Here is a 27,274-nt window from a genome sequence, read left to right on the forward strand (position 1 = left end):
AACAACCTCTTTGTTTGTTGGTCCTGTAAAAAAAATAGAAAAAAGAAAGCTATATTTATCACGATTGTTATCTATGTATATTGCTTTCGGTTTGTGAATGTTAACAATTCTTTTGCTTATCAAGCTGTTTTGTCGAAGTCATCGTTTGCTTCAAGTATGTGTGATGGAGTCGCCTGTTACACTCTATACGTTAGTCAATGAACGACATTAAATTCGTCACAGTACGAACCTCTGGACAGAATCAGTGTCCATAGCCTATCTGGTTAGGGTTCAATTAGGGTGCATATAGGGTGCATATATATATATAACGCCTACAGTGGAATTACGACCTTCCCTTACCGGTTTCGAACCTCTGGACATACAATCAGCGTCCATAGCCTAGTGGTTAGGGTGTCTGCATATAAAGCGGGAGGCCTGGGTTCGAATCCCGGTGGGAGGCTGCAGGTTTTTCCACTGTTCTGGATTTTTCAACTCACTACGATTTCAATTATATATAAATTTATTTAAATCCAAATAAATCCATTTTGTGCGGTAGTGAGTACATTTCAGTACACAGGTTACACCATTCTAAAGTTATTGCAATGCATGTTATACCTTCTCACGCAAACATGTCTGCCATGGACGGCTATATACGTTAAGTGGTTACGTCAATGGTTTGCGTTGATTATTTCAAACGATTGCAGCTCATCCACACTAACTCTGATCTCATTTGCAAACCAGTGTAAATTTTTGATGTAAATCAAAAAACCCCGAGGGCTTTATCGGAATCATGTTCGTAGTCTTGAATGAGCCCATGCATAAGAAATAACTATACACATTAAGATCTCGCGGGGCGTTGGTCGGTTGTTATATGTTTTTAACCATATGTTGGTTACGCCATTCTTTCCCGGAAGAAATCTCCCAAAAGAGTTGGATGTTAGATTCATCCTCCAGGTAGGCTGCAGTTGCCCCATGGTAGATAATACAGGTATAGGTCTAAGTAGGTGTCCTACTCTCATTATATTCTCTGATATGCAACATGCGGAAATAAAAGATGCACATGGGGACGGGGGAGGGAGGGGGGCTTTGTCATCCTTATGAGACACCTTAGAGTGACTAAGATTGAATCAAAATGGCTGCAGGACAATTCATTTCCGCCCCCAACCAAATAATAACTCAAATAAAACAAAATAGAAAAATAATAAAACGAGATCATCATTACTGGTAATATCAAAATATGTAAAACTATAAGGTAAAGAAAGCAATAACTAAACCCAGATATCATTGCGTTCCCCATGGTAACCTTTTTACACCACGCAAAGACATGAACATAACATTATTTTATTACTTTGTTATAATTAGTTTTGTGAAACGTGTTTGCTTTCCGAGTTATGAAATTATACGTTACTCTTTCAAGAACATATAATGATTAGAGCTTAGGCGCATAAGCCTACCATAGTAAGTATTCGAAGAGATGGCACGTATTGTATATACATGGTATTTTGAGATGGATGTTGTGCTTACCTGGTTGTGTCAATTACCGGTCAGTAATATCTTTTATGGTGAGAAACAATCATATTATGGTAATCGTATAAGAACTATGCACTTAAAGTAAGTGAATCATAGTGTGGGGTGTGGAAAACAACATATATGTAGGCTTATTATTGAAACTGCGACCAGATTGACTGATATTTAACATATTTTTCCTATTATTTGTTTTTAACCCTAGTATGAATATTAATTTCTTCTTACTTCAATTCACCCAGTTGGGATGATTTTTTCTTTATTGTAGTGACATGTCCCGCTTTCAGAGCACTCGTACGAGCAGTATGAACATCATGTTTCTATCAGATCAAGGTTATGAACTGTTTGTACTGTCAATACCAGTGCTTTGAAGCATGATATTGGAGTACAGTTTAGAGAGGTATTAGCATTAGGAAAATGTCCAAACTGGCTATAAAATTGCTGAATTATTAAAGTTGAATCACGTACCCCCACCCCCTCCCCCACCCCCATCCCGGACAATCTCAAGCAGTGAATTCTCGCTCCGTTCTTTTGCAACTATTTACTGCATATACCACCGCAAACTATGGGCTATATCGACGTAATACTGTTTCGCCGAATTATAATTGAGGTACAAACCAATTTATAGACGCGAAACCTTTATTTGAGTATCTCACCGTGTGAAACACTTTACAAAGACAGTGTAGGGAAGGAAGGAATGAAGGAAGTACCAGCAACAGGGAAAGTCAAACTGCATTTAACTAACCTTGACCACGTTTTGCCATATACGGAGCTGATTAGGCATTTTGCTTCTTCTATTAGTATCTATTGTCATTAGAAACGACATAATTTACTTTTAGATCTGAAATTCATGGCAGGTTAGAACTACTTTGTAAGAAAAGAAATTCCTCCGATAATTATCAACTTCAAGGATATATAACTGTTTGAATATGTGAGACTTATATTATAATGCTGCACTCAATGTTACTTCTTTTTTCTTTTTCTTCTTCTTCTCTGTAAGACACCTATTTGGAAATTTGTAGATGACTTGGGCAGTTCAAGACAAATTTCTATTTTTTTTGTTAATCTCAAACCTTGAAATTTAAATGTAGGCCGTTGTGGTTATTTGTGTCAGGCGAGAGAAAATGAAACAGCTCAAATGTCTGTTAAATATGACGCCAAATTCCCATGGAAATTTACGATGCATATGTCATATATGGTTATAATCGACAGTCCATTAACACATTTTCTGTTTGGGTAATATCAATACATCCTATATTTCTGGCAATAAGCAGCTGGGATTAGCTTGAATAATTAGCAAAAGGCATTGTGTAGTAGTCAGGAGAATATTATACACTTGGTTTAAATGGTAACGTTTTTTATTGGCGTTGGAATCTGAAGTCTCACTCTTATAAAAAAAAACAGAATAAATAAGATTCATACTTTAAAGCGTTTGTATGTCGAAAAACAAATCAAGAAACCTTTATATAATGCCAAAATAATTTCACGGGCGGATCCATGACTTTTCAAAGGAGGGAGGTATCGCTTGAGGACGTTGAATGACGATTTCGGTTTGTTGTTCACTACTAGTCAACCTCCACCCCCTTCCCCATCACCCAATGCGGACGCTCCTCGTGGTCCTACTCACACTTAATCTGAAACATACCTACGCAGCTCTTTTAAGATAAATTTTAAGATAAAAGAATGAAACCAAACATGAGTGGAAGTGACAATTATAATCTATCCTATAATAACAACGCAATATAAAACACCTAATAATTTATTCAAGATAGGTTTATAACTAATAGAAATGTCGAATACTACTATAGGTTTTTACTATACACAATAAAGTACAACTTATATATACGCCGGTATTGTAGCTTGTACTCTACACGTGTTAATAGTTTTTGTCAACATATCAAAGACGCTCGACAAACGTGTTCGAAAACCCGCTGAGCAAATCTATAAAAATACCACCAAAACTGCTTTGGTTTCATCGATTCATCCGTAATCCGTACGTTATGTTTCCTCTGCGGTATGTTTACGCCCTATATATATATATATATGTATATATATATATATATATATATATATATATATATATATATATATATATATATATATATATATATATATAAATTTATATTAACCAATTATTTTCCCGGTTATGTACTATATTTTACTATGGCATGTGTTTAAGCAGGTGTATACGCAAGGTGTGATCAGAATTACAAATTAGTGCAAAATGGGGTGATTACTGTTTCATTTATAGTATCACATAACTACATCACATATATATATATTAGTTTTTTGATACTATATGTATCATACATCATTATAATATAATAAGGTGTACCGTGTTGGGATTATAACTCTATAATCACAGGGAAAGTTTAGTGAACGTTAATACGACGTATAGGGGGCACATATAACACAGTCCCATTGAAACAGGTAGGTCAGGAAGGGAGTTGGGTGTGGGGGGGGGGTAAGGGGAGATAAAAAGGTACCGTAGTTCGTATCACCTAAATGCGATGAAAGAGGCCTTTAAAGAGACACATTTGACCAGAACATAGTTTGTCAGGGATTAAAACTCAAACCTGAACGATTCTGCAGTAATTATACGACCATGTTAAGACATATGATGTGATTTTGTTGCTGTCAAGATTGTGTTGAATATTGTTCACTCAAACTACATTTAAGCGTAACGTGTCAGTGACAATCAACGGCGTATCCTTCGATCCTTGCTTAGTCTCGTTTAGAAAGCAAGGAAGTAGATTGGCTACAATAAGATGTGACTATATAAAACCTATAACAACATTACAAGACTTGTCTTCCATCGACTGAGCTATCCAGCTCTTTGCTGGGGATGTTTTATTTATCTTAATTTTATTGTGGTTGATAATTAATTTGCATACATTAACTTGCTTATTATTGGTTCGGTGATTTTACTTACAGTTTGCTGAAGCCACGTGCTATTGTAACAAGGTGTAAAGTGAACAAATGATTACTTTGCTTCTTATACTGCGTTTAAACATTTAATATTTATACTCATTTATAACCTATAATACATGATGTGAACGTTTCATGCCTGTGTATAGACAGAGAAAAGTGTTATAACACAGTGTTAAGAATTCATCATGCAATCAATGTGTTACAGCTAACAAAATGAAGCTAACTGAATAAAATTTGTTTGTTTTTATCTTCTTTGAATTTCTTCTTTTTGCCTGTTTGAAGTCACTTTCATAAAGTCACTTTCATATATTCTTCCCAATACGTATTGTGTTAGTGTAATGAGTCTATTTGGCTGTACCAGGGAGTCTTCTAGCCGCTCCATGTATGGTCATATTATAGGTTAGATTCTCGAAATATAGATCTTAAAACAATCACACTATTGCTACTATGACCGTTTAACTTCATTGTTTTGGCCAATAAGTTTAAAGAAAAATCTAAAGTTAATTTATTGATGAATATAATGGTACATATGAATCTCATATCAAGCACTTGACCTAAATTATGCCTCAAGTATTCATAGGAGACTTTTCCGCTCTCTATGGTTGAGATGCATGCATAATATACATATGGCATCGACATGACCAAAATATCTTTATCTTTATGGAAGTTATATATGTTAAATTAATTTTAAATGCTAATCATATCCCGGGGTATATATATATATATATATACATGTATATATATATATCAGTGTTCATGGCCTAGTTTTAAGGGTGTCCCCGCTTTGCAAACGGGAGGACCGGGATCGAGTCCCGTTGGAGGTTGGAAGTACTTTCACTCTTCTGGGTTTTCCAACTCCATACAATTTCAAATACACACTTATATATATATATATATATATATATATATATATATATACATATATACATGTATATATATATATATATATATATATATATATATATATATATATATATATATATTCAGTTATACGTATTGTTAACTTTTGATTTGTTATTTTCTTTGTCTTCCTTAGTGCCGACAGAATAGACCAAGGTATCTCGAAATACGAGAACAGTGAAAGAATAAAGAATATAACCCTTGCCCTGAAAAATGTCTTAGACAACTCAACAAGTTACGATATAAGGCTTCGTCCGAGATTTGGAGGTAAGGAATTAAGTAATTAATTTACTTGTATCCATGACCAATATGATTGCTTTATTTGTTAAGACAATGGTTTAATAGTTAATTATTATGTCAGTCTGAAATATGATAACATCTACCCTAATTATCTGATACAAAATAGCAAACACTGAATCCATTCAATGTTATCATTTGACATAACTGACTTGTCGGAAATAACTCTTTTCTTGGAATGTGTTTTTACCCGAAACTGGTGGAACGTAAAATGACGGGTCAAAAGAACGAGGAAAGACATTCTCCATGTGTTAGTGTAGGAATAATAAATTGAGGCAGTTGTAGAAATGTTGCTGGTGTATCCCAGAGTTATGCAATATAAATTATTTATAAATCACGAGAAAACTTGAAAAATATAGAAATTAATATACAATATTAATATTTATACAGATATTGAATTACAAGTTTTAAAATTCTAAATTTTATTTCGAAACTGTAGCTGTCGCATTGCTCGGAGATATGGATTATGATATAAAGTATAAAAAATCAAACTGCGGTTTTTTGTTTGTTATTGAAAATGTAAAAAACAAAACATTTATAACTGCTAAAATGCATTTATTCATATATTGCCTAACTTGAAATAAAATTACATAATGTGTGCTTCGAATAAAGGAAACAGTTATAAAAATAATAATTATTATCAATGTCACAATTGTAAAAAATAACACATAAGATTAAAGTATAAAATATCAAACTGCGGTGTTTTTTTGCTGTTGCAAAATGTAAAATAATGCAAGTTAATGTTTGTCAGAGAATGATATAACATACTAATTATGCGAAACTCGCAACGTTTCTCCAATACATGAAAATTTTTGTCTGCAAGTGTCTATCATCATAATATCCAAATATTGTAATAACCGAATAATCAACCCATGAAACAAAACAAAAATAAGTTAATAAAATACAACAAAGAGAGAACGAAAGGATTGGGAAAAACTCAAAGAATGACAAAACAGATTTCAAACAAAGCCCTAAGTTACGTTTTCCTCCGTTAAATTGAAGATTGGGCTATAATCTAAATGTACCGACTTGAGTAATGTTAGAGCAATACGTTTCCACTCTTTACTAATGGAATTGAACCTAAACTAATACCCATCATTCAACAGGGGATGACTTTCTTATGTCTACATGTCACGCAAACTGTGACAGTATGGTGACAAGAGTGGAAATACTTATTGACGTATAGTTTGTCTATCGACTAGGGATGTTTTGATGAGGGCTAATTACGACTATCAATAATAACCAAGCCATCATAATTCGATGATATTCAATATTTATTTTTTAAAGGCCTGATACAATAATCACCTTGCGAACAGTCACACCGTCTAGCAACAATGTAAACAGAGACCCGATTCGCTAGGACATCGACCATATTCCCCCTGGTGCTGTCTGTTTTTCTGGTTGCTAGGCTACAATGTTTTAAAATGAAACTTCGGTAAACCGAAACAGCTAGTGTTCAATATCACAATAGGGGACTTTCTTGTGATAAGCACATGATATCATTCTTTGCCTACCGTAGATTTGGTTAGGTTTGATATAATGATATACTATTGGTTAGGCTTTCTTGATGCTTATTCAGCTGCCCGTAGTATCTGAGCCTCACTGTATCGTATTAAAGGCACCCGTTGGTTCAACAACTCTCTCGAAAAATGATATATTTTATAAATATGATATATATATATATATATATATATATATATATATATTTATGTATATATAGATACATAACTCTTGAAACTTGACTCTTGTTCCGATGCTGGTTCGACGATACTAGGAAAGAAGAGGGAAAGAAAAATGAGAAGGCAATATGATATTTTGTTGTTATAGTTGGAGGCTGTCGTGACCAAACTACCAAACATTCCTTACTAGCAGGGAGGCGCATGGCACAAAACATCCAACAGATATAGTCTAATATTTGATCTTGTCAGGTTATTTCATCACAATTATCTTTAATTGTTTTTTTTTCTAACCGGGAAGAACATCACCACACTGTGAGCTAAATGATCTGTGGTAGGCGTCATGCGAGCTCTTTCCGTCCTTTACTATACATGTAGATGTAACATATTCATCTATAGCAGACAACCGCAAATTTGACTACTGTACACACACACATATATATATATATATCTATATAGAAAAATAAATATATATAATGTAACATTTTTATAAAGTCTTCAAGGAAGACTTGTTGTCATGAACAATTTGATATAATTGCTGTTACATTGTTAACATCATCAGTAACGCATTATATTTCATATAGTTAAATGTGCCCAATTTGCTATACGAAATGTCACAATTTATAAACATTAATATCAATATTAGACTAAAGTAGACTTTTGAAGGAAGCATTACTATCAGTTTTGTCAAGAACAATTAGATATAATTTCTGTTACATAGTTAACGTCATCAGTAACGCATTATATTTCATATATAGTACCATGTGCCCAATTTGCTATATAAAATGTCACAATTTATAAACATTATTACCAAGATTATACGAAAGCACGTTTACACCCAGGTCGATTGAAAAAAATGAATTATTTCTACGTTGTTTGCTACACATTAATATTGAGCATATCCAGAAACGAATGCATGTTTAAGTTTAAAACAAAAAAATAATAATAAAATCAATGTATAGAAAAGAAGAAACGACTGATATCAAAGACTAATCGTATATCCGCAATCATGAAGGGCAAAGATTTAGTTCATATTACAACTGATGTGTTTGGTTTATATGCTTCGGGGATTTAGAGACATCTATACTGTATAATCTTCTGAGACTCCTTCCATATTTTATAATTATGACAATGCAATTTAGAAAAATTATTCCATTTCATATTACTCTGTCTTTTATCAGACTGACTTTTAAGCTCAATGAGAGAATATGAATCATAATTTACGAGCAAGATCTGTAATTTACCTTTGCCTACCAATTTACTCTTTTGCATCCCGAGATGAATTTTATATTTAAAGGCGGCAGTAGATAAATATGTACTTAAACAAGTCATAAAGCGCGCGCTTTGATTCCTCGCCGGTGTTGTATATATCGTAAACGCCTCTCTTTGTTTGCATCCAAACCCTATAGTTGAATGTATGATGCATAACAGGAAGCGACGGTGAGGCGTTGTGTAACTTTATAGTCTTAATATCTGCTGCCACAGTGGGGAGATAAGAATGTGTGATACCCAAGTCTGCGAGCCGTGTTCGTGAGATCATATTTGATATAGTGCTAATGGAAACTTCGAATCTATGAATATCGAGTGCCCTATGAAAATGATTATATACACATTTGTTCTTCCATTCTTTCTCGGAACCGCTAATTGACTCTGACCACGGGGTTTTAGCCCCTGACCCCCCCCCCCCGCTACCCACCCTCATTATCACCCTCTTTACTTCTCTCTCATCAAACCTATATGTATTTCGTACTGTTGCGATGAGGTGCGAATCTATTCTACCGCAAACTCGATAGAGACTTAATATTCGCCGCGCAACCTCAAAAAAAAAAAAAAAATCGTTTGAACTGGAATGGCGGAAAAACTCCGACAACAACGAAGGTGTACAGGGTTGTGGAGGTTGACAAGGAATTCGGTTCACTGGGTGTACTAATTGAATGTGAAATATTTAGGCCTGTGCTTCTTCCGTATAAACCAAATTAATCATGTACTCATCTCAACTTAGAGCTACTTAGTTCGTACCTATACTAGTTGTATAATCTTTAAATTCGGTGGGGTAAATACTTTCATTATGTCTCGCTTTGTTACAAAACTCTTTCTGGCCTGTTAGCTCTTGTAGCGGCGTTTACACTGCTATGATAACGTATTACAGCTTTAATCTACAAAGTCATAAGGCCACAGCAGGGTGTCAGTGACATGGTCAGCTTCCTTAGCAAATTCGGACGACCTTAATTGTTTCAAATCATCGAACATTTGGTCTTATATCATATCTCAATTATTCTCTATCTGCTGTGACATAAATAATATACATTCAGTAGCTGCGCTTAATTGGAAATGACGTTTGCGCCCTTGGATAACAACTGAATTATGGAAGGAATGAGTGTAAGTTGTGTAAAGTAAAGTTGAGACTTACGAGGTAACTAAAAATTAGCCAAAATACAAAAAAAAAAAAAAAATTGAAAAGAAGAAGAAGAAAAAGAAGAAAAAAAAGAACACGGTTCTTTTGTTATCTCGTGACTGACTTACTATTAAAAGTAAATGATGAATCATCCAAAAAAAAAAAAAAAAGAAGTGTGAATTCTTGTCTCATCTGAGCTCTGTTTATACTCCTAATATATTTGTGGAAATATGCATAGGCCAAAGTTATGGATAAATTCTGAGTCATAACTCCTTTTTTTAACATTAAACTGAATTCATAAATTTAACTGTGTTCTTGCTTTTTCTCTATTTAGTTCACAGCCAAATATTACAGCCTCTGTCTATATCAGCTAATTTACATATCATTAGAAATAAATTTATCTCTAATTATGCATTTGCATCGATATCATATATATATATTTATATATATATATATATATATCTTGGCATTCTTCCAAAGCCTATATATATATGAATATATATATATATGAATATATATATGAATATATATATATATATACATATACATATACATATATCTTGGCATTCTTCCAAAGCCTATTTCATTGATGGTCGTAAAATTACACACACTCCCGATACGATGTTATTTTAATATAAGCCTGTCTGAGGTAACATTTGGACATTATAGATTTCGACTTGTACTTTTAGGTGGTATATAAGTATAAGTTCACAATAGGGTCAATCTGAAAACTAGATTATTGCGGGTGTAGAAGTCGCTTGTGCATTTCTAATAATCATACTTTAGAGGTCTATATGTGACTATAGCATCGACACCAGAGTTTAAACTATTCATCTAGAATAAAGTAAAACATAGGCAATCCAATATAGCTGGTACATATCCAATCGTGGAATTTACGCCGAAATGAAATTTTCCCGCTCGGCGTCCCTCGCAGGAATTACTAGATAATTAAACCCGGTATTATGCGTCTTGTGCTATACACCTACAATGGAATTTTATGATTTAATAAACTCGACCATTGGCGCGATACCATCTCACTGGTATGTAGGCTATATCATATAATACTAAAAAGATAATAAGTATAAGAGAGAGAGAAAAAAAAACCCCATTCAACAAAACAAGAAAAGAAAAAAAAATATGGATGAGATGATCATGATACCATAAGTATATTATGCAAGAAGGTGGAAAATAATTGAGGGCAATTTATGCATTTCAAGCGGAGATTGACCGTGCAGTATATCAATATCTCAACCCCCTTAAAACCAGGTAAAGATTCACATCGAAAGAGAAAGAGAATGTGAGAGACAGGGAATGATAGAGAAATAGTAGAAGGAACGATAAAAATATAAATAAAAGGCCAAATTTTCCGATGGATATCATTTCTAATTTGACTCGTCTCCAGTGATTCACTGGAACTTTTATATACGGCATGCCTATACGAAAGTCATCTCTGTGACGTCATTGGCGTCAACATCTCACTCCCTGGAGATGTGAGATCTTTCTCACTATTGACAAAAAGAGATTTTTAGGTCATAGGGGGTTTACATATTTCCGCTAATAAAGAGTTTATAATGAGATGGTTAGCTGGTTAGTAAATATTCGGCCTTCTCATACTACTACTATATATAATACTATATATATATATATATATATATATATATATATATAAATATATATATGTATATATATATATATATATATATATATATATATATAAATATATTAATATATTAATATATATATATGTATATATATATATATATATATATATATATATTTATATATATGTTTATATATGTATATATATATATATATATATATATATATATATTAAGTGTGTGTGTATATTCACCCCCCACGCCCTATTTTTCCTTCAAATTGCCTGTAAAGGTATTAAAATATAGTAATAAGTACCAACACATATCTCTCCTAAGTTATATACTATTCGGGTGGAGATGTAACTGTATCATTTGTATCTTTTTGAATGTGCGATCCAAATAACCCCCGATTCAGGCAGTTTTATAACAAGCAGTACCCAATACATAATAAAAAAATGATTAATTTATTGAGAAAAATGAAAAGAAACCCTGATTGTTTCTCTATTAACCTCATATTATACAAACCACAAGAGCACTCTTAATTCCCAAAGATAAAGTCAGTTTTATCCCCTTCTTTTCTTTATTCTTCTTCTTCTTCTTCTTTAGTGTAATAGAAAGTTTCGCGTCAGCAAATTTGCCTCTTGAATCCTTTCCTCAATTCTTAATTTTAACCGCATTCTTAAGTGTAGGAACAAACACGAGTTCTTAGGTGTGTAATTTCAGCCGTTTTGAGATGTCTGGTTTTGTTTAAAAACATATAAACCTTCTTACGCTAGTAGTTTGTCATTATTAATACATTGACCTTACTAAAAGGAAACTCTTGACAGTGATTAAACCAAGAAGTTCGCTTTTTCTGGTTAAAAAAGAAAAAAAAAAATCCGAGTCTTGGTATTGTTTTTCCTTCTTTTTTTGTTGCCTTTTTGAAGATCTTCTAAAAAAACGGGAGAGAAAGTAACTCAGCAGTAGTAGTACTTGAAGCTCCTTGTTATAGTGTGTGTACAACTGAGTTTTAGTATACAATTACGGTGATTTACACAACAAGTGCATCTGTTGGGGATCTGTAATAAAGCCGATGAGGACAAATGTAAGGAAATCTAAGTTAAAGTAAGTATTTAATGTATGTTTGGTGAGGGATCTTGAAACGAACAAGAAAACTACTTACAGATAATTATGCACATAGAAATTGAGGTAAAAACGTGTAAACTTTCACCAAAAAAAAAAGGAGAAATAAAAGAGACTGCGGCAGAAATGTTACAAGAGGAGGCAGTGTGTAAGTTTAGTCTGAGATATACTGATATACATGGTGACTAATGAAATACATTGGTACGAGGGGAGGGAAGGGGGAGCAGGAGGAAGGGGGTAGGGTGGGTTGGAGAATACAGAGGACTAAACATGAGACAGAAATGTTGCAAAGAAATATTGAAATCTAGCCTGTGAGAATCATAAGTATTTAACATGAGAAAGAGATGTTTTGAAGAATGCAAACAAAATATTACGTTTTTTTGAGTCTCCCGTCACAGAGTGAATTTTAAATAAATCTACTTTTTTAAAAATGTGTGAATTTAAAAAAAAAAAAATCTGAATTAAATTTAAATATAGATAAAGTTAACTATTTGAAACTTTATGATTTTAAGAAGTTTGTCCAGCACTTAATTATAGCCGACAGAACATTACGACAGCTTCTGATATAGAGAAACACCAATTGAATTTAAAGGAGCATTTCAGACTTATTTTCATGTCAGGGATATCGGTTATTGCATAGAAACCCAATATAGAGAAATGGCTTAAACGAAACCGGCTTATATAGTTGTGCGACTATCGAAGATCTAGTGACAGTAATCTAATTATGTGTCACATTAATTTTAAAGGAGGGTATAAAGGAGGGTAGGTTATGGCAGGAGGTGGAACGGGGTGCATGGGCTGAGAAAATGGGGCAAGTTTAGGAAACGAGATTCAACAACTTTTAACATCCTTTTTTTGTTGTGGGGTGGGGTGGGTGGTAAACAATTATACTTTGTAATTTCTGATACCATTAAAACTCAAAGCAGAATGTAAGTATGAAATAAAGAAATTTGTGATATACGATTAATCTATATTATAATCAAGATTTATGATAACGTAACTTTCGTAACAGTAATGGATAAATTATTATTATTCTAATTACGTTAATTACATTGTTTATTTTGTTCAAAGTAAATGCAATTGTCGTTTCTTCAACTCGGCTATATCTATATCCACCCAATGTACATGGCTGGATCAGTTTGTACTGTGAATAAGCAACCGATTCACACAGAGATTACAGTAACTACTGTAAATCTTAAAGTTTTGTACCACAGTAACAACTGGAGGCGTGCTGATAAATCTGATACATCGGTAGCATATGCTATTAGCTTTACTGCAGTATAAGAACTGAGGATATGTGTAATCCCAACAAATGCATCAAACTAGATTTGTTGGGATTACACATATCCTCAGTTCTCACTGTATCATAATAGCACATGTTACAGTACCGATTTATAGCACGATCCAGTTTTTACTTTGGTACAAAACTGTTAAGATTTACAGTAGAAACTGTGTTCTCTGTGTGTGTATCGGTTGCAATAAGAGACAACTGTTAATCAGTATAAACTGAAGTGTTTTATAACACCGTAACACATGTTAGACCTGTCAGAAGATGCTACTGTGGAAAAATTACTAGCAGACGAATTCATTACTCAAAGGCTGTTTCAATTAATGACTGATTAAGAGTCTAAATAACTGTCCCTATGTTTGCCTAGTTAATTGTACCTTGTAAAGATGGTTCAAATTGCGTTTTGCAGCAAAGTGTCATCCACTTTCTGTTAAAAATGTGGACGAAATTAATTGGCGAAACCTTTAGAGTAGTCTGGTTAGTCCAGTCAATTATTATGCATAGGATTGTGTGTTTAGTATTTTCTGTTTGTCAGTCCTTCTCAGTATTGCAACTAGTCATTAATCTATGACACACTTTAGAACTTATAATACAAATCATGTTTAAACTGATAAAGCCATGAGAATCGCCTGCTATATATATATATATATATATATATATATATATATATATATATATATATATATATATATATATATATATATATATATATATATATATATATATATATATATATATATATATATATATATACATAGTATACATAGTATATATATATATATATATATATATATATATTTATATATATATATATATATATATATATATATATATATATATATATATATATATATATATATGTAATTCTAGATATTTCTCTTTAAGGATCTGATGAGGGCTCTAGGCCATTTCAGTTTGAACGTGGTACAAACAACGCATGTTTGAATGCAGCGTAGAAAGGATTTGCTGGTCATTGAACGTTGGTGTGAAAATTTATCACTTTTTTTTTTACCTGCAATCTAACAAAATTATACAATTAAAGACCCATAATTCCCCAAACTTTAACCCAAGGGAACTTATGACATTTATTGTCTGCTTTGTGGTCTTTGTGTGGCAATCGTCTCTACAAGGAATGTAATTATACGGTGAAGAATTGTTAAATTACAAATGTGTCATTAGTTTGAGGGGATTTTTCGAGGTGTGTTTTTTTTTTAGACAGAGGAAAGATAAATCATAGAGAAAAAAATCGTTAAGCTAACACACCAATCAATTATGATTTCTGCCTATAGCAAATTGGTGTGATACGTTTTCCTGCCTAAGCTTCTTGCAACAATTACAAGGAAGGAGAATGAAAGAAGAAAGTGTCAATAAATACTTGCTATTTCAAGAAAAAAATTGAAATGGATTCTAGATTGCATTGTCTTTTAAATGGTCGAAAGTACCCTGAGGCGATTGGAAAGAGTGACACAGGTAGAATTTAGTGCCTAATCCAATAAACGTGCAGAGGATAAATAAATACTGCAATTTAAATATGTAATTGTGTTAATAGACCCGTAATCTTTAGATATGAATGTTGCATCTTGTAGGCTATCATATTAGAGGTGTTTTCGTAATGGGTCATGAAGTTGGTTTACAAACTTCGTTAGTTATTAGTCAACGTTATTAGTTTCAAGGTTAACTAATTTGATTCGATATCACTTCAAGCTGTAACTATTTACATAGAAATGAAAGTAAATTATGAACGTGAAAAAGGAAAGGAAAAGAACGCCAGCCCTTTAAGAACATCACATTAGTTTTCAGGCAAACGTATCATTTGTTCACGTTAACCAGTTGCGTAGCTATAACAAAAGTGGGCTATAGTTATAACTTTCGTTACACTCCCCCACACTATAAAAATGTTTCGAAGTAAAATTCACATTTCTCAGGAAGAGCCCCAAAGTGCTACTTTATTTAATTAGTCGAAAATTGTCATTTATTTTCCACCTGCAATTAAAATTAGAAGACAAAACTGCTTATCATCTTAAAGGCAAAAAGCTGTAAGCGATATGAGCACAGATATTGTTATGAATGACGATTTAAAGTGATATATGATATATGATTTATATGTTCATAGAAATATTTGACCTATAAGTTGATATGTAACCACATGGCTATGATTATAGAAAAATATTTAAAAAATCTGTTACAAATCGATATGATATGAGTCGATAATATTTATATCTCAAAGTTTTCACATTTCCAGTTAGAGCTCATCTAGAATTAATCAGTTTTATTTATTTAACTGATTTTTTTAATTTTGCTATGCTGAAATTCGATCAATCTTCCTATAAATTATTTTGCTTACACTAATTACTAAACGGACGCAGCTTTTTCCCTCTGAATATTAAATTCTTGCACAATACAAACGCGATTCATCCCTTTCTCATTTTATTTTTTCTTTCTGAAAATGCTATACAATCAACTACATAAGTATTTAGTTTTGTCTGCTCAGGTATAATAGCAGTAACAACCCAGTCATTTAGCCCCCGTCCATTTGACTAAAAAATCACTCCTTAAATAACAGCATGGATTAATCTACATTTTTTTATTACCAAGGAAATTATGCAGTATATTCAACTTTTCACCTCTCCCTGTGCCTAATTTATGTGGTTGTCCCGTTTTCTTTTGTTTTCCTTAACCTCTTTTCCTTTTGACGTCATGTGTTTTTTCGCATCTCACAAAAATCTTGTTTGCTTCTTGGCTGTCAACGAAATCTTGTCAAGCGCATAGAGCCAACATATAGAGGTATATAGCACATACTTCTGATGTACACTTTTTTGTTTTTGCCATTTTGAGAATATAGGATTCTTGATAAATGTAGTAGAGACGATGTCCTTTCTTGATCTTTGTGATAGTCATCGAATCGGACAGCCTGAAGCTGTTACCAAAGAAGTACAAAACTTTAATGAAGAGATGACGGCTGACAAGTTACTTCTGTCATCATACAAGTCAATAATATTAGACACTGATTGCAATAATCTACCTGGGATGACAACAATATCAACATTATTGTAATGGAAGATGGGCTAGCTGAAATCAAAAACTCTTTTTTTCCCCCTCTGTTTTGGAGAGAATTCAGTGATGAGATTTGACGGTCGAGTGGTATGGTAATTCATCCTAAATATTTCCAGGACACTTTGCTCGTTAGACTGACGGAATGATATTATAGATAGATAGATAGATAGATAGATAGATAGATAGATAGATAGATAGATAGATAGATAGATAGATAGATAGATAGATAGATAGATAGATAGATAGATAGATAGATAGATAGATAGATAGATAGATAGATAGATAGATAGATAGATAGATAGATAGATAGATAGATAGATAGATAGATAGATAGATAGATAGATAGATAGATAGATAGATAGATAGATAGATAGATAGATAGATAGATAGATAGATAGATAGATAGATAGATAGATAGATAGATAGATAGATAGATAGATAGATAGATAGATAGATAGATAGATAGATAGATAGATAGATAGATAGATAGATAGATAGATAGATAGATAGATAGATAGATAGATAGATAGATAGATAGATAGATAGATAGATAGATAGATAGATAGATAGATAGATAGATAGATAGATAGATAGATAGATAGATAGATAGATAGATAGATAGATAGATAGATAGATAGATAGATAGATAGATAGATAGATAGATAGATAGATAGATAGATAGATAGATAGATAGATAGATAGATAGATAGATAGATAGATAGATAGATAGATAGATAGATAGATAGATAGATAGATAGATAGATAGATAGATAGATAGATAGATAGATAGATAGATAGATAGATAGATAGATAGATAGATAGATAGATAGATAGATAGATAGATAGATAGATAGATAGATAGATAGATAGATAGATAGATAGATAGATAGATAGATAGATAGATAGATAGATAGATAGATAGATAGATAGATAGATAGATAGATAGATAGATAGATAGATAGATAGATAGATAGATAGATAGATAGATAGATAGATAGATAGATAGATAGATAGATAGATAGATAGATAGATAGATAGATCGATCCAGTTTTTTTCTGTGGTACAAAACTTTAAGATTTACGGTATAGTTGCTTTGTGATTCATGTTGTATCAAACCGTTAGACAAAGAAATAGTTAACAACAGATTATCATTAAATCATCTTAGAGACTCCGCTAGCAGAGGAAGAAAGGTTCTTAAAACCCTTTGCCCTATCAGAATGTTTCACTATCGAAATACATTATTTCAAATGACGCTTGACAAGTCTAGGTCAGGCGCGCAGCAAGGGGGAGAAGGAGGGGGCGAAGGGGGCAGCCGCCCCCCCCCCCTTGAGCATATTTTTAAATTTTTTTTAAATGTTCTTATGATATCGCTAGTATTTTCAAAAGAGAAAATGCTAAGATGCAACTTACAAGGCCTGGGAAGTGCCATTTCCAGCGATCTGGGAGGCATTTTCAGCCAAAACGCTTCTCGCCAACCATGGTGGCACTACGCTTAGATAGTTTGCAATGCCGAATCTACAGTTTCGCCCCTCCCTTGGCAAATTCCTGGCTACGCGCCTGGTCTAGGTAATGAATAACGTGTTTTTGTCCTTTGTATAAGTAGATTTGCTTAGTAAAAGAAACTGTACCAAGCTTAGGGCAAAAAGGGTGTCTTACATATGTTTCTTTGCATAAATAATACACAAATCCAGCTTTTACTTATCACCGTGTCTATTCTCACAGCGGACCCCTCTCACCCCCACTCCCCCTCAAAAGACTTTTTTTTCAATTTTCCCAACAAGAAATTGTCGTTTTCATCTTTTAATATCGAGCTAACAAAACCGAAAGTTTGTAAATGTTATTTAGCCTGGGGCATTTTTTTCTTGCCTGGATCTTACTATAGCAAGATCTATTTCAGTACATCCAATGTGTATTTAAGTGGAAATACTTTTAATCCCAACTAAAACACTTATCATTATATTGAAACGGTTTTTTTACTGAGCTATCTTTCATATTATCATACGCATATCCATACTGCATGTATACCATATATACAGAACTTTAAATATTCGTTTAAATTATTACACTATTGTGTATGATATAAATATTGATTCCTCAACAAGATTTTGTATCGATTTTTTCTTTCAGGACCGGCCATCAATGTTGGCATTGACATAGAAATAGCGTCTATTAATAGTATATCTGAAGTTAACATGGTAAGTTCGACCATTGTGCCTTTTACTATCCAATGCGATTGCAAGTACACACAATAATTGAATTAAACTGCTGTTACGTGTTACAACCACGTGACCAATATGACCAATATACTATATACGTTTATACATATACATATATATATATATGTTTATATATTTATATATATATATATATATGTATATAAATATATATATATATATATATATATATATATGTATACATATACATATTAATAGCTTTATTGTTCTACTGTTCAAATTTTAAGTTCTGTTTTAACAATAATGTAAGAAAAGCGTCTGAGAAAAATTGTGCGGGAATTAAGTTGAACTTTCTACTTATGCGATAAATTAGCAAAGTTTGGGTAAAAACTCATGAATACTACTCTGTTTCGTTATCTTACAGTAAATATTCAACTATATTTCAACCATCAACGTTATCAACATTTTACAAAATTCAAGTATATACATACAAAGTTTACGGTTGTGGGGATCCTCGAAAAGTTCATAAGAACTTGTAAGTGAGGTATCCCCAAAAGACAAACTGACAAAGTATATAACAAAGATGTAAAGTGATTGTTTTTAACTTGAAGGCAGGAAACATAATTTATTTTCTTCTTCAAACTGGTGTTCACTACTTGGTAGACTAACAATTATGACGAGAGGCGTAGATGAAGGGGAAGGACGTTTTTGTAAAATAATGTCCTTTTCTAACTTGAGCTTTATAAGTGGAAAGTATGTTGTTGCATCCCTGCAGACTCTGACTAATTGGGAAAGGACATGACCCTATACCTGTAGGCTATGGTATGTATCGCCATTTCGGGTCCGAGCTTATTTTATTAGATTTTCGCCTTTTGTCCAGAAAGTGGAGAAATCGATTGCAAATTTCTGTGTCAGGCCCCACTAATTTCAAGTTGGCTAACACGAACATTTCACCTTAAGCGAGAATTGAACTGGAGTATTGCAATTAAAACTGAAACAGTCCTTCGCTTACTATAAACCAAACACTCGATTTTTTCCAAGTATTTAACTTTGATTAAAGTGTTGATACTATTTAAAGGTACGTTTTCTATTTTTTTTTTTGTAAATTGAAGGAAGCGGGGGGGGGGGGGTAGTAGGGGGAGGAGGCGTCCGAGAAATTTAAAAGGCAAATTGCGATTTTGAATTTCAAATTCAAGGTTAGTATCAGTTTCCAAAACTTTTTTTTTATAAAAAAGGGTTTAAATTAACTTCTTCTCTCAGGGTGTAGCACATAATTTTCTTTTTACTTTGGACCAGCGGCAAGTCGATACATATATTTAAGTTGAAACAAGTCAAGGGAATTCAACGGTATTTCTTCACGACACCCGTTCCCATGCCAATATTCAGATAATATTGAACTGGTACCTCTTCTTGGGAAGTGACATATATTTTTCCACGATCCTTTTTTCATGCAAATGTTTTACAAATCCTTGCAGTTCTTTTGGGATTTTTGTGTTAGCCTATAAATATATTGCCACCATAATCAAATAGTATATCAAAATTAAAACAATTACATGTTTACCGATAATTACAGCTATGTCAGTAATTTGTAACAGCTCTTATAATGATTTTAACCATATTATTCTATCCGTTAAAAGCGTTATCAAATAATCATACTTCCCGAATCCCAACAAAGATCTCGTCCTAGGAATGTTAGGTTACGGTGACGGATGGGAGAGGGGGGGGGGGTGGAGGTAATAGGACGCAATCAGCTGTTAATTAACGTAATCACTTGGCGTGATTAACTATACTTTCGTCTTGATTGTTTCATCCTAATTAGATTGGGGGTAAACATACGATAACCACCTTCTTTCATACGATTTTATTAACAGGTACAATCAACGATTTCGTCTCTCAACTATAATAGTCAGAAAAATTCCTGTATAGAGAAATTTAATACGTCTTATCTCTAGCGAGTTTCTTCTTCTCAGCGTGACCCTGTTATATAATAAAAAATTAACCCACTACTCCGCCAGCCTACATCTTCTTCCCTACCACAGTGACATGCTCTCCTTTAAACGAGTAGTATGGGGTTCTTTATATTGACAACATTGATGATAAAAAATATTAAATACACATATTTGGTTAGGTTGTTGTTAATTAGATGGTATTTTCACACACTTTTTTTATCGATATTTTTTGAAGTAATAAAAAATATCAAAATATTTTGATTAATATTTGTTAATTTGCGGTATTTTCCTGAATATTATGGATATAGGCCTATAGCTTTAAATAATTGAATCCCACATTAGTCTCTAATGATCAATTATCCACAAATCCCAGAAACTCTGGAATTCTTTTGTTTTCTTGCAGATAATTGTCTTACATAATATTTACGTATCAAAACGAGCAGCGAGTCAAACCTCAACACAAAACGTATTTTGACTATACTTAAAATGAAAGTAGATTATAAAATAACAATGATAAGTTTCATATACTCTAATAAGTTGTATCTTTGTAGAGGTTGGAAATATTAAAATGGAGACATCTTTAAACTCGATATGAAATAATCCTACTGTAAAAGCAGAATTATCAAAAATCAATTTGATTAAGCCTTATTATATATACTTTTTCTTTTCTTTAATTTCTTTGTCTTATTTATTTATTTATTGTTTATTTCTTTATTTGTTGAAATATTTATACCGATTTTGTCTTATTTGGTTTTTTCTTTCATCAGGATTACACCATATCGATGTCTTTCCGCCAGCACTGGAAGGACGAGCGATTAGCCTACGATCCATCTTACGGCAACGTTTCCTTAGACGGACGACTGGCCGACAATATTTGGGTCCCGGATACGTATTTTGTCAACGACAAACATTCGTTTGTCCATGACGTCACAGTCAAAAATCGTTTGATCAAATTTCATTCCGATGGATCAATAATGTATGGAATGCGGTGAGTTTTTTTCACGGTCGCTTGACTCACATTTATCAGTTAATGTAAATATGAATTGGGAATGTGACGTCATTCGTAGACCTAAGAAGGAAACAAAAGAATAAAAAAGAGGCGCTTTCTACCAAAGGTGACGTCAAACGAATGAGTCATTATGACATGAATGATTGCAATGAATTTATTGATTTTAATGTTTGGTATATATTGTCCAAAATAATTGATTTAAATGGATTTAAACTGATAAATATTCAAATTATATGTTTAGAAGAGGAAACTGGAATGTTACTTTTGTTGAAAAAATATCTTGGGATTAATTTATCGGTTAATATTTGGCGAATAATTTGGGAATAGTTAGGGAACACTAAATAAGTCATTCGTCGGGAGTTGTTCAGGTAACTGTTATTAATAGCATCACATTTCATCAATGTATCACACTTGTCAGCTTTTTACGTAAAACATTCAGAAATCGAAGTAACGTGTCATTTACTTCTAGTGTCATGGTATAGTGAACAAACCTGGATTGATTAATGATCAAAGCAGTGACGTCACAAACTAGGTCAGCTGAAACGGCATTAATTTAGAACTTCAAATAGCACAGAAGGAACATTTCCATAGTTTTGCGAAATGTTTCCTCAATACGATTCCCCCCTGACCGTATGTCCCCCCGCACCCCCCCCCCTCAAAAAAAGGATTTTATCTCGTATTTCCCCAAAATCGTAGACAAAATCGTATATATATATATATATATATATATATATATATACATAAAAATATATATATATATATATATATATATATACATAAAATAAATCTGTAAAAAATATCTTATTTGTTGGCGATAAATATATATTGATATAAATTTCATATTTTAAAATGAAAAATAATAATAGAAATTTATGGTGACGCTGTACACTCAACTGTAACAGTAATAACTTGACACACGTGTGGATGGGAAATTGAAAAAAAAATAGTTAATGTAATTAGTTGGAAAAGATATTAATTTCAGGTGGATTTAACGTAAAATAGATTGCTATCTCGAGGCGGAAGAGGATACCGTCCGTGCCAAGTTGCTGTGAGGATATGTCCTTCTCCGTTTAAAGTTATCTACTGTTGACAATCCATATCCTATACCTCACCCCTAGGGGTACCCCTATCGATCTATCGATCGCTCAAGAGAGAAACGGCGATAGAATATTGCCATGACGTGATTTTTGGTAATGATTCTTGAAACAGTCAACATTTCCCTCCGTTATAAGGGTCTTCATCACAGAGCGTTTTCAGTTCACTTTCAAACAGTTACCCTGAGTTTGATGAAGAAAAAAAAACAGATTGACATATTCATCAGTTAATGAGGAGATATAATGCCTTGTTTATAATTTTGTTTTTGTCTATCTATTTAACAGATGTTCTATTCACAGTAATCTCTTCCGAGGTCCGACTTAGGACTTAGGATCCCCCCCTCCCTCTCCCTCCAAAAAAATATAGAGTTGGATAGCGTCACGATTGACCTCTGTAGGTAAACATCACAAAACAGTACTAATATTGTTCCATCAAACAATTTTATATGCATAAATTAATATAGTGGTAGGCGGGGGAGGGGTGGGTGGGTTAAGTAAGAGACTACAAACTAAGTAACCCCTATACCCCCACCTCCCCCCCTCGCTCTCTGTCTCTCAGCACCCTCATCTTCATCCAAGTACAACCAAATATTGTTTATAACACTTGTTACGGTTCCATTAAAGGAAAAGAATAAATAGGATTAGAGTAACATGATCAAAGAAAAATTTCATTTTCTTTTCTTCACAGTTGATAGAATTTAAAAACCCTCTTTTATAAAATTCTACATGGAATTTTCTTTTCACACCGTTGCTCAATTCCTCAACAACAAGAACCAAAAAAAAAGCTAAAGAATAAAAAAAGTAAATAAATTAGCGGTGAAAATTTGGTTAGTCTATTTACGCAAAGTTAAATTCCATGATGTTATTTCAAGGTGAAAACACCACAAGGTATTCTTCATATTAAGACAGTTCTAAATAAAATAAAAACAGAAAAGATAGGAATATATAGGTCTATTCCTTCATGTGTTCTATTTTTTAAGTAGTCAAATTTAATATTGACATTTTTTTTCTTTTTTTACCGACATATTTGCTTATATCCTCATTGAAAGGAATCAGAGCATCTTTTATAAGCTTCTTGCCTTTATTTCGTTTTTTTCATTCATGATCTTGTGCTTTTGTCTTATATATTTCTCCTGTTGACTTCTTCATCTTCTTCATCTTCTTCTTCTTCTTCTGTCCCATCTCCATCTCCTCTTGACGACAGAATAACCACCGTAGCAGCCTGCATGATGGATTTACACAATTACCCAATGGATGAACAAAACTGTACACTCGAAATAGAAAGCTGTAAGTACTCAATTAAACTCAAACGTTGTAAACAGCATCTTTTTTGAAAATGCCTTCTGGCATGAAAAATCCTTCTTCCGAATGCTAAAACCGCAGCCGGAACGACAGATAGTCCAGCAGGGTGTTTTTTGGGTGAAAAACACGTTTATATTGAAACTAACGTCCCTGTTTATATGTATACAGTGCCTATAACCGCGTACTAAGGTGCACATATATATATATATATATATATATATATATATATATATATATATATATATATATATATATATTTGCTATAACCCTTGTGGATGTCTGGTCCGGATTGCCAAAAGGATCTGAGATAAGTGTCCAACCCACGCTATAAATAAAATCATGAATATGGGTTGCAATAGTATATAATATATTATAAGACAAAGTCGTTGTTGACGTTAAGCTTATCGGTCAAATGGGAACAGTATATCTGGATTAGTGCTGTCACTCACCAGTTAAACTCATCTGATCTAGTTAATGCTTGAGATAACTCTAAAAGCGATCGCCATACCGTAAACGTGTGGTACATTAGCTTATGTCATATATACACGCCAAGAAGTAACGATATTAATACTGTACTGAGAATGCCAAGCATTTTGTGGTAATATTTGATTTCTGTAGCGCTTAAAGTTCTACATATTACATATTATCTCTTTGATTTTAATATGAAACCACGTAGATTTTACACGATCCCACGTATGCGGACAGAACGTTTTAGGCGATCATTTTTACCTATATAGAAGTATTAAGACTTTGAATTGTATAATTCATAGATAACTTTTTTTTAACCTCTTTTTGAGATGCTGTAGTCCTTTTTATTATATTGTCATTTTATGATGAATATCAATAAATTTTACTTTACTTTATAAGTGACAAAAAAATAATAACGAAAAAAAAACAAGAATAAAAGAAAATATAAGAAGGACAAATAAAAGATAAGGAAGACGAAGAACGAGAATAACAACGCAAGACAAAAAAAAATAATCTTGAAAATTAAAATTAAAACCATAAAAATATGTATGCTTCTTATACATGTGTAACACAATACCAGCCATCGGCTATTACCATCAGTGGGCGGGAAAAACGGAAATTTGTTATTGGTCTCAATTACAAATATGATATCTCCCTTATTTTGCAAGAATTATTGGTATAATATATCATCAATTATGGATACAAAAAACTACAGTTTTAAGGAAATTTGTTGTGTTTTTTTTGGTAAATATTATCTTTATGTTTCAGTTCTATTGATATATTTCTCAATAGCTTCATTAATCACAATAAAGCAGAATTTGTTTTATTAGTTTCATTTATTTTGTGGTAGTTTATCAGTCGACACTTTATTAAGCCCCCCCCCCCCCCGTAATTGAGTATTTGTTTCAAAAGTTATACAAAGCAGAAAAATGCAGAAATTATTGAGAATATTTGGCGTCGTCGTGATATAGTAGTATTAAATGTGATATACATTATAATCACACTCATTGTTGACTTCTTGTATCAAAAATTATTCGATACCGCTGTTGTGCCTTTTTATTTTTTATTTATTTTTTTAGTTATAAGAGAGAATGCTGTGGGAGGTATCTATTTTGGTAGAATAAAGGGTGCTTGGACGAAGTTAGTTTGAAATTCCCCCGGCAGCACAAAAGGGTATTCTATATTCAGAACGTTTAGATCTATTTAAAGTTGAAGGGGAGGGAGGAAGTGGGGATGGGTGTGGGGGGCATATATAGAACTGTTGAAGGGAAAGGGATTTCAATGCATTTAAACACCTCCACAAACTATATTGTCATTTGACCATGGGTGTTTTACATCCCTCTGTTTCGATGGTGTGGGGCAGAGGGAGGGAGGGGGTTATTGTGCGGTTATGTTTAATGCAACAGCATATAACAGGGGTTCCCTAACTGGGGTGCATGAACCCCCAGGGGTGCGCGAGTACATCCCAGGGGGGTTCGTGAGACGTTTTTGAAAGTCAAAACTAGAGTATACTTTTTGTTGAACTAAAATCTGATATATCATATAATTTAGTAATGTACAAAAGTCGAACCTATCGACAAACTCTACAATATTACACTATGAACTTGGTCTTTTACGAAGCACTTTTATGTGTATTATAGAAAAGTTGGAGGTTCGTGGACAACTCTGACATCCACAGGGGGGTTCGAGGGGGGGGGGGGTAAAGTTAGGGAAACCCTTGCATAATAGTTAAAAGTTAAATCTTTCTTTGATCAATGTACGGTATAGGAAAGGAGTCCCTTTGTAGGATTGGTAATGTACGATTTATCAAAAAAACTATCTCTTCTAAGTTTCAGCAACACCGTGTGATCGTAACTCCCTTACCAATAACTTACACACGAGTTATACGTTTATATTTTCTGGAGTTTGTACATTCAAAATGACAAAAACAGAGAGAGAAAGAGACAGCAAAAAAAAAAAGAAAAAAAAAAGAAAAAAACAAATACTAAGCACTATATATAAAGACGAATGCGAGAATTTGAAGAAGTACTTAACCAGTTTTTCATGATGTGAGGCTGCGATGTTATTTATGAGGTCTATTTGATTAGGTTTTTACCAGGTTTTGGCCGAGTATTGCCCTTACAATTCTTTACATTATACTTTGGTGACTTCGACTTTGCCTCCAAAGCTAAAACTAACAAATTCGCCAAGGCGATTGACGAGCTGGGCCTCAGTGAAAACAATCCATGTTGATGCAAGCGACTCCCAAACAGGTGTTTTCGGTTCCATTTCTACGGAATAATGTTTTCCTTAGCGGATTTGTAAACCATTTTTAATGACTTTTTGAGTCGAATCGAGGCAATCGGGTTTCATGTAGTGTCTTTTGGCTTCTTTTTTTCCCACATCTACTCAAGATCAATAAGAGAAGGGTGCACGACAGTAAAAGATATACAAAAGCATTGCCCCCTCTTGTGTTCACGAACAGGTGATCACCTTAAAGGTGTAAACAATTGTTTTTACAGGAGCAACTTTTTA

At 33.0% G+C, this 27,274-nt stretch overlaps 1 protein-coding gene across 1 annotated transcript in view; it reads left to right on the forward strand.

Annotated features, from left to right (window-relative positions):
* The window catches only part of LOC139979939 (gamma-aminobutyric acid receptor subunit beta-2-like), a 54,064-nt gene that overhangs the window by 7,337 nt on the left and 19,453 nt on the right, over positions 1–27,274 (forward strand). The window contains exons 2-5 of the mRNA XM_071991196.1: positions 5,471–5,601; positions 18,892–18,959; positions 21,655–21,875; positions 24,195–24,277. Coding sequence (XP_071847297.1) covers positions 5,471–5,601; positions 18,892–18,959; positions 21,655–21,875; positions 24,195–24,277 — 503 coding nt within the window. The remainder of the gene's footprint in view (positions 1–5,470; positions 5,602–18,891; positions 18,960–21,654; positions 21,876–24,194; positions 24,278–27,274) is intronic.

This window comes from Apostichopus japonicus, chromosome 14 (assembly GCF_037975245.1).
Source record: "Apostichopus japonicus isolate 1M-3 chromosome 14, ASM3797524v1, whole genome shotgun sequence".
Classification (NCBI taxonomy): Eukaryota; Metazoa; Echinodermata; class Holothuroidea; order Aspidochirotida; family Stichopodidae; genus Apostichopus; species Apostichopus japonicus.